This window comes from Sinocyclocheilus anshuiensis, unplaced genomic scaffold (genome assembly GCF_001515605.1).
Source record: "Sinocyclocheilus anshuiensis isolate Anshui unplaced genomic scaffold, SAMN03320099.WGS_v1.1 scaffold708, whole genome shotgun sequence".
Taxonomy (NCBI): domain Eukaryota; kingdom Metazoa; phylum Chordata; class Actinopteri; order Cypriniformes; family Cyprinidae; genus Sinocyclocheilus; species Sinocyclocheilus anshuiensis.
Window position 1 is genome coordinate 2198479 of NW_015555881.1, and position 9809 is coordinate 2208287.

Consider the following 9809-nt stretch of genomic DNA (forward strand, 5'->3'; position numbering starts at 1 on the left):
GAGAGAGAGAGAGAGAGAGAGAGAGAGAGAGGGACCCTTCTCAACAAAAGACTCACTCAACACTGCAGAGCACTTTCCGTTACAAAAAAACTCCCACTTACAGCTCAGTAGAACCAATCAATTCTCAAAATTCGCCCTGTCCGTAGGAACGCCTCTTGCTTTGATTCGGTCCGTGTTGAAACGGATAAACAGAATGGAAAAGATGCAATAAACAGATCACCATAGTGAAATCCGAGCTTAGTCAGAATGAACTAGAACTAAAATCAGTCAGCAACATAATCCACTGACATAATTCAATGCAGAAATCACACTGGAGTACCGTGCATGTTGTTGGATCACATGTACGCCACATACAATGAAACTTGAGTCGCCGTGCATGGCGATCACTAATTTTCCGTACATGCAATCACAGCTTTATTTCAGTTTAGAGGCAAGGTGCTATACTCAAAAGGTGTGTTGCATGACCTGCCATTGATTGTGAAATAATAATCTACCAAACTGACATTAAATATTTGAAAGCGTTCACCTTTTGCCCGCATCAGTCTGGTTGGTTCTACCTCACTTATGCATCGCCATTGTTAATGGCAAGTTTAAAATGTGTTCAAATTTAAACCACAAGACCAATGCGGCTTTATCTCTTTGTTTGTCACATTCGTTCTTCCTTACGTACTAAAAATCGGCATAAATCCATCCACACGAGCACTCGAATATCTCCCCCTACAGAAGGCAAAACAAGCTGAGCTTTACTCCTCAATGAGCTTTGTTGAATAATTAAACATCCCTTTCAAATACACGTCGAGATTCGATCTCACTAAAACGCCATCCGGATTCGGCAGGGATACGATCGTAAATAGTGATGTCAGATCTCCCAGCCCCATTAAAAAGCAGCCAACGGGATGAAGCCCACGACATTAAGGCAGCAAAAAAAGAGCCATTCATGTAAAATGTCCAGAAGAGCTTGTGACAGGGAAGCAGCAGTCATTCACAAGCTTCTTGTAGCGCTGCAGCTAACGCACTGCAGTCCCTCCCAGCGTCTCGCTTTCCTGCCTGCCTGCAAATTGAAAAAAAGAGGAAAAGATAGAGAGAGAGAGAGAGAGAGAGAGAGAGAGAGAGAGAGAGAGAGAGAGAGAGAGAGAGAGAGAGGGATGGAGCCTGCAAATTGAAAAAAAGAGGAAAAGATAGAGAGAGAGAGAGAGAGAGAGAGAGAGAGAGAGAGAGAGAGAGAGAGAGCAAGGGTTTGTCTTCTCCACTAAGACAAAAGCAAAGAAAGCATTATAAGTGCTCCTTGTTCGGTGTTGTCACAGAGATGCGGAAGAGATGCTGAGGAGAGGATGTGAGGATGCTGGGGAGCCGTGCGGACAAAAATGATTTGGGCTTGCTGTGAATGGAAAGGCAGACGGGCATACCGACGTTTCTGTGAATGAAGTCAGGCCTCGGCAGCTTTCTGCATGGCAATCCCTCGGGATGGATCCCGACCGGCCAATCAAGGAAGAGCAGGATGACTCATTCAGGGTAGGCTGGCTGGATAGTGGGACAAACCACTTGAAGCACAGGTGATGGGAGAAACCATTCTCTTCTGACAGCACGGTGTACTGCTCGCTGCGTCGCTTCTAAACTCCTGAATGCATGTAAACCGCTTCTAAAATACGTTTTGGTGGGATGCATGGCCTGTTTAGGAAAAAAACAGCTATAGTCAATTGCACTCTCCGATAAACTGGTCCCTCGTTGTGTCCCGAGAGCAAATTTTGCACATTTATATGAATGAAGGCTGATCAAAGAACATACACTGAACTGAATCGACTGAATTATATGATGCATCCTGCCCAACAGAGCCGTTTGCTTGCAGTATGTTGTTCTGGAAATTAAAAACATGCAACAAAAGCAAATAAAAGGAACTAGATTTGTACATTTCTTGAAGAAAATGTCAGTGGTGATTGTTGGTGCAAAAGTCGCCACCAGGATGCAAGGGTGCTGTGAGTGGTTGCTATACAGTTGCTAAGGTGTTCGGAATGTTATTGTAATGCTATGGAGTTGGTGGGGTATTAGTTGCTAGGTGGTTGCTATGCAGTTGCTAAGGTGTTCTGAGTGATATTTATTGTGATGCTATGTAGTTTCTAGGGTATTCGGATAGTTACAAGAATGTTGCTATGTGGTTGCTAGGGTGGTCTGAGTGGTTTTTACTGAGATGCTGTGCAGTTGCTAGGGTATTAGGATTGTTGTGAAAATGTTTATATGGGGTTGCTACGGTGTTTTGAGTGGTTTTTATTGTTGCTAAGGTGTTCTGAGTGGTTTTTAATGTAATGTGGCACAGTTGTTATGGTATTAAGATGGTTGACAGGATGTTGCTATGTGGTTGCTAAGGTGTTCTGAGTGTTTTTTAATGAAGGCTACACAGTTGCAAGGGTATTAGGATGGTTACCACAATGTTGCTATGTGATTGCTAGGGTGTTCTGGGTAGTTTTTAATTGTTGCTACAGCATTCTGAGTGATTTTTATTGTGATGTTGTGCTGTTGCTAGAGTACTAGGATGGTTTCCATGACGTTGCTGTGCGGTTGCTAATGTGTTCTAAGTGTTGTTTTTTTTGTTGTTATTGCTAATGTGTTCTGAGTGGGTTTTATGGTTTCTAAGGTGTTCTGAGTATTTTTGTTGCCAAGGTGTTCTGGGTGGTTTTTACTGTGCTGCTGTGCAGTCGCTAGGGTATTAGGATGGTTGCAAGAATGTTGCTATTTGGTTGCTAAGGTGTTTTTGACTGTTTTTAGAGTATTTCCACTGTTGCTAGGATGTTGTGTGTGGTTGCTAGGGGGTTTCTTAATGGTTGGGTTCATTCTTCAATGTAAATCTGTGGGGTTTCTTCACCTGTTTTATTATCCAGCAGTTGAAAAATCCACAAATCTGATGCATTTAAAGAAATGTAAGAAAAAAATCAATTTAAGTTTTAAAATTAGCCTTTACATACCAGAATGAAGTCACCTAAAAAAATTGTTGGAATAACATGCACTAATAATAATAAAAATAATAATAAAAAAAAAAAGTTAACAGGGTCAAATTACTTCACACTGACTTTTAATATTCAATATATTCAATATAAAAAGCTGATCAATAACCTTCAATAATGAATAAGCTTCAGTGGTGCGCATCTGGATCAGGATTTATCTATCTGCATCACATCGAACTCTACAGTGCTTCTCAGGCAGTTTACTCACAGTGGAAAAGAGTTCATCAGGTTCATCTTCCTTTCATAATACACCTGAATGTCCCAAAACAAGAAAAACACAGAAAATCTGTTACAAACATAAGAAATCGTACTGTTTCACTGTAAATGTATGCATTACACATTATGTGTTCTATATGTTTATATTTATACGCATAGATAGTAGAGATAGTGGGTGGCAGACTATGTGTGTGTGTGTGTGATCTTCATAGTCGTGACTGAAGTGTGTCGGGTTCACTCCTACACATGCTCATTAAAACAGCAGGAAGTATAGAAACTGAGAGAGAGAGAGAGAGAGAGAGAGAGAGAGAGAGAGAGAGAGAGAGAGAGAGAGAGAGAGAGAGAGAGAGAGAGAGAGAGAGAGAGAGAGAGAGAGAGAGAGAGAGAGAGAGAGAGAGAGAGAGAGAGAGGGAGAGAGAGAGAGAAAGAGAGAGAGAGAAAGAGAGAGAGACAACACAGAAAGCTTTCCTTTTCAAAGTCCAAAAATCACATCACATGATCACATGTCTGTTGGGACACATATGAGGTATGTCACTCTTAAATGGCAGGTAAAGCATGCTAAAACAAGAAGAGTTTTATTCCAGTGACTATGACTAATAAGGTTTAGTGACCTAAAAGCATTGGTTTAACTACACTGCAGATTTATAATAGACTATTTTTGTGATGTGGAACTTAAGGACCCTAAAAGATGTCTATATACAGTATAAAACATGTAAATATAGAATAAAACAGTAATATCTACAACATATCGATTGCATTTCATTTTAACACTGCATTTAGCAGAGTAAACGTTCAGACTGCATCCAGACGCAAAAGAGAGAGAGAGAGAGACGCTGCCTACAGGAACCTTTACTGTAACCATAGTTTCAAAGACAGCATAGCAACAGGAATGAGGTGAGGGGGCCGGCCATAATGATTGGCAGCTCACATCCGGCGGATGCCATTGGCTGCTGCGAGAGTGTGTTTTCCGGTGTAGCACGGCATACTCTAGTGTACATGCCACTACATGTGTTTGCAGGAAGATGGAATTCAGGTGTTACTAGGATACCACGACATAAGATCAACATTTGTTTTCGTGCAAACAATCAATGATGCAAATACCCGAGGATGTACTATAATTGACTCATGAACAATATTGATTATCATGTTTTTTGTGTTTTTTAATATTCTGATGCCTTTAGGAGCATAAAGATTAAATAATATGTATCAGTGCACATCTCAAAGAGCTGTAATGGCACAAATGCATATTTAATGTGTAAATTATTGAGTTTATTTAATAGTAGTTTGAGTTTATTTAGGTAGTTGACATAATATGGACCTGAACTTATACAAAAGGATTTTTGGTTATTTTATTTATTTTTTAATTTTTTTTAATACACAAAAGAAAGTTTACATTTTCACATGAGCAAGATTTTCACCAATTTAAATAACCCTTTTGTCTTTTTGAAGCCAAAATTACTGATTTAAAATAAAAAAAAAGAATAATTAACTTTTATAAAGAATATCTTTGAGACTTTAGTCTTTGCAACTTTACAGGTCTTCTTTATGCACCAAGAGCTTGTAACACTCCAAAGAGAAAAGAAACATTGAAATCGCATCATATGACCCCTTTAAGTTTCTCTTATGAGTTCTTTAAAAACTGCATGTATAATAATTATATGAAATTAGATATTGTTTACAAATTTCTGATGAGTTATAACGCGAATTAAAAAGTTAATTGGAAACTACACACTTTTGTTTATTTCCGTTTTTCTTTAATTTCTGCTTTTATCTTCTGTTTTTGAAATATAAACACTGGAAAAGTTGAATGCAATAAAAGTGAAATGTTACATCATTTAAAAAATAATAATACCAGCAAAAATCAAATCAAACACAGTTTGCTGTCTTTCAGTCATACTTTTAAGGGTTTTTAAGCTCTCAAAAGATGTAACCATCAAGCATGGCTCAAAATAGCATGATAATGCAGTAGTAACATTACACATTTTACCTTGAGCAGGTTTCTGAGGCAAATATATATATATATATATATATATGTTATATTTACTGGCACACACATTCTTTCATTTCCTTATCGCTGATCGGTTTCCAGGGCAACCGCGCTTTCCTCCGCCCCCGCCCTTCCGACGTGCCCACGCTGACTCCAGTCACATGACCTCTCTCAACCAATCAGAAGTGGCGGCTCCGGTTGAACTGCGGGTTCAAAACCGTATCGGTTAAAATTGTTAAAGTTGCTAGAGTTTGATCGAATCCTTCTTTCACGGATCAATACATCTGATTATTGTCATAATTGACTTAATTTAATCTAAAATGGCTCATAAACAGATCTACTACTCGGATAAATACACAGATGATCTTTATGAATACCGGTAAGATGAAAAACGAGGAGGTTTGAGGCCTCGACGCGGCGTGTTTGTTTATTTAAGCCTCAGTTGTAAGTTACGTTAGTGTTGAATGTAAGCTCTATGAAATGCTTAGTATTCTTAATTAATATATTCGGTCATTTTACAGGTATGTTTTGACGTCAATTCAAAACTTGTGGTCGGATTGTCTCCCATGTGCTTTTAGTGTATTGACGTTATTTTTACAGCATCACATTCATGTCAGTCACAGCACGTAAATATGATTGTTTGTTGTCATTTTGTGACGGCAGACATGTGGTCTTACCGCGAGAACTGGCCAAACAAGTGCCCAAATCCCACCTGATGTCCGAGGATGAGTGGAGGAGGCTGGGCGTGCAGCAGTCGCTCGGATGGGTCCATTACATGATCCATGAACCAGGTCTGTCACACACACATTCATCACAGCCAAAGTGTGTGTTCACACTGAAGTCAGCTGATCTCTGACCATGTGATTTGAATCTAGGCTTGAATATGGCATTCCCAAACTGTGTCCTTAAAGGAGTAGTTCACTTCCAGAATAAAACTTCCCTGATCATTTACTCACCCCCATGTCATCCAAGATGTTCATGTCTTTCTTTCTTCGGCTGCAAAGAAATTAAGGTTTCTGAGGAAAACATTCCAGGATTTTTCTCCATATAATGGACTTCAATGGGGACCAACAGGTTGAAGGTCCAAATTGCAGTTTCAGTGCAGCTTCAAAGGGCTCTACACGATCCCAGCCGAGGAATAAGGCTCTTATCTAGCCAAACCATTGGTCATTTTCTTAACAAAATTTAAATTTCCCGTTGGAAAGGTCACGCTCGGTTAGCTCTTCGTCTGTGTACTCCGGTTCAAAAAGGTAGGGTAGGGCGAAAAACTCCATCTCATTTTCTCCTCCAACTTCAAAATTGTTTTAATGGGTGTTTGACTTTCTTTGCACGTTCACCAGTTGTAAACACTGGGTCGGTACTTCTGCCTACCTCACGCATGACCTTTCCAACACGAGCTAGTGCAAGACGAGCATCTGTGGTTAAAAAGTATATACATTTTTATTTTTTTAAGAAAAAAAGATAAGAGCCTTATTCCTCGGCTGGGATCGTGTAGAGCCCTTTGGTAAATTATCAGGGAATTTTTTTCTGGAAGTGAACTACTCCTTTTAATATTAAAGTTATTATAAATGGAAAAAAAAGCCTGACATTTGATTATATTTTATTTTTCAGAACCTCATATTCTGCTGTTTAGGCGACCTCTACCAAAACAATGACAGCGACACATCGGGAACATTCCTGTGGTTTTCAGTGAGAACTTATTGGAGAACTTAACCACGTTTTCTGGACTCCTTTGACCATGATGCTGCGTTTCACGTCGGTTATGCTCGGACAGAATCAAGGGATTGTGGGAAATGTATTTTCAGTGAAAATTTAAGGGCTCTTAACTCTGGAAAGAAAGAAAAAATCATGCGACTCAAGTGCCTCTCTGAGTGAAGCTAAACCTTTAAAGATTTGTGTTGAATAAAAGTCTGTGATGCATCATCAGTGTTTAGAAACCTAAATCAGTGTTTAAGTGGCTGAGCTAAATACATTTTGTGGGATAAAAGATGTACTGTATGCTAAAGGGAGATCCTTTGTGTCTATCTAGTTAATATATTGGCCATTCTCAGGTTGAAATTCTTAGTTTACATTACTTCTTCAGGGAAGGCGATTGTGATACAGTATAGATGCTTTATAAAGTTTAAAATGTGCTTATATCACATATAAAACTTTGTTAAAAAGGTAGATATAGAAGAAGAGCCATGACGACAGCACTATCAGCAACTGTGCTACTTGAAAGAGAGAAAAGAACGTCTTCACCCTTCATCGCAAATTACTTTTGAAAAAGAATAGAATTGTGATTGTGTAAATTGTTATTTTATTCTTGCTGCTCTTTATAATAAATTTTTTTGATTAAAATGCCACCTCATATGTGCTTTATGCGAGGTTCCTCTATCAGCACTTCACAACTTTCAACACACGATGGCGCCACATCGCAACTAACGCTATGGTTCGGTTTGAAAAACATTCGAAATACTGGACTTAATTGTAAAAGGTCTAATTCACGGCTAGCAAGATAGGGTTTTAATAACATTTGTCTGTCTATGCAGTAGAAACGCGATTAAAAATTGTGCTACACGACTAGAGAAAACCAAGGGCTGTGGCGAAAAAGGTAGGAAAACTTCAACACCCATAATGCACTGGGCTCGATCAGACTACACGTGACCAGGGATACAACAAGGCGGAAGTTCGATCTGTAGTTTTTAAAAAGCCTTGTAGCTGTCGAAATAATTCAAAAGTGGATATAAAATCGGCGAATTTACCCTTTAAAGCACAACTATTTAAAAAGAAAACATGTAGTTGTAACCCACTTATAGATGCACCGTTCATGTTGTATTCCACATTTGTTAGTTTGGATAAATTATAATACAATAATAAAATACAAATGTGCTCCTTTTTTAATACGTTTGGTGTTGTTGATCACCATTATCACGGTTTCAATTGGTCATGCGGTCAAAAAGTGTGGTTTGTCGCCACCTCACAGTTTTCCAGTCGAATGATTTTCCAAACGCCTTAAATATTATAAACACAGTCAATATTATAAAACACATCCACAATGAATAGTCCACATGTTCTGTATTAATGCACACAATTGCTTAGAGGAAGGAACTATAATACATGGCGGCAGGGCCGGCCCTAGCATTTTGGGGGCCCTAAGCAGATTTTCAAAAGAGGGGCCCCTTCATAACCACCCCCCATCCCCCATCGTATACATCACACACAGACACTTTATTGTAAAGCAATGTTATTTTAGTATCGTTCATGTGCTATTATAGTTTTTGTTAATATATTGAATTATTTTTATGTTATTTTTATATTTTCTGCTGTCATTTTCATTTTAAAGTTTTAGTAATTTTTTTTGTTTGTTTTTATTAGTTTTGTTGATTTTCTGTATAGTTATTACATTTTATTTCAGTTTTAGTGTTAGTTCTTTTAGAACATCAAGATAAACTAAATGAAAACGGGAAATGTTGCCTTGTCAGCTAGCTAAAATAAAACAGTATTTTATTTCAAGTAACATTTTTTTTATTTTATTTTTTTATTTGAGTTAACTATAATAACCATGTTGTAAAAAATTACCAAACTGTCTTAATCATGTACTCGTGTGTTTATCTTTCAATACATAAATATCAAGATATTTTTAATTAAGCACTTTTAACAATTATTTAAAACTTTTAAGTTGCTTTCAGAAAAATGTATGAAAATTTTGTGAGATTAATGCTTTAATAAAGCAAGAACACCTGGATTATGAAAATTAAAGAGAATAATTTATTATTATTGCTATTATTATTATTATTATCAATGATAATACAAAATAATCAATTTTGGGCTGGCATGTTTTATTCCTGATTAAAATGCAAAAATGTATAAGTGTAAACAAATGTTTGAATAAAGATATGGTATATTTAAATATTTGTGTTATAAACACCAAAGTGATTAAAAAATCTGAATGGCTATTTGAAAACATGTAAATACTGATTGACTTCCTTTGACCTCCGTGACAAACAAGCAGGTGTCAGAAGTTGCGCTTGCGTAGAGGAGTAACCATGGTAACGGTCTATTTCTGCTGTTCCTAAAGCGCCACCTGCTGTCAGAGTGAACTTGCATTTTTGTTCAGCACGTCTGCAGCTTTGTTCACAACAATGAGAAAATCTGACCGAACTTTTACACCGCAAAAGCGCAGCGCAGTGTTGTAAAACTTAACTGGTCGATGGAAAATAAGATCATATATGCTTCTAAAAATCTAAACCATTCTGATAATAATTTTGATGCGAAATTATTTGCGTATTTTGAAGAGCCCAAGACAACAATACCGTTCATGTTCATTACTGTTGTTACACTGGCACCGCGCGTCTTCAAAGCGCTCGCAGCACGATGCAGCAAAAGCCATTTCAACAATATATTTTCAAAATCCATCACGTACCCTTATGTTGCTCATTTTCTTTTCCCACATCTCTGCAGTCTGCACCAGTTTTATAGTTCTGCCTCTTCATTTTCAAACATTAACACACGGGACTGAAACTTTATAAAAGTTATTATTGTCGAGCATTACCGTCTGAACCCTGACATGGGGCCCCCTGGAGGCCACGGGGCCCTATGCAACCGCTTATATCGCATATTAGGTCGGG

At 37.9% G+C, this 9809-nt stretch overlaps 1 protein-coding gene and 1 long non-coding RNA gene across 2 annotated transcripts; one reads left to right on the forward strand and one right to left on the reverse strand.

Annotated features, from left to right (window-relative positions):
- Positions 1-1221: 1221 nt before the first annotated feature.
- On the reverse strand, positions 1222-5340 carry LOC107675752 (uncharacterized). The gene is made up of 4 exons (XR_001632634.1): positions 5267-5340; positions 3205-3248; positions 1786-1855; positions 1222-1668 (listed from the first exon to the last, which is right to left on the reverse strand). It is a non-coding gene; the product is annotated as an uncharacterized LOC107675752 (long non-coding RNA).
- Positions 5341-5399: 59 nt separating this feature from the next.
- LOC107675750 (cyclin-dependent kinases regulatory subunit 2) lies at positions 5400-7549 on the forward strand. Its single transcript, XM_016470169.1, has 3 exons — positions 5400-5578; positions 5863-5990; positions 6811-7549. The coding sequence occupies exons 1-3, from the start codon at positions 5520-5522 to the stop codon at positions 6852-6854; spliced, it is 231 nt and encodes a 76-aa protein (XP_016325655.1). The 5' UTR covers positions 5400-5519; the 3' UTR covers positions 6855-7549.
- The last annotated feature ends 2260 nt before the right edge of the window (positions 7550-9809 follow it).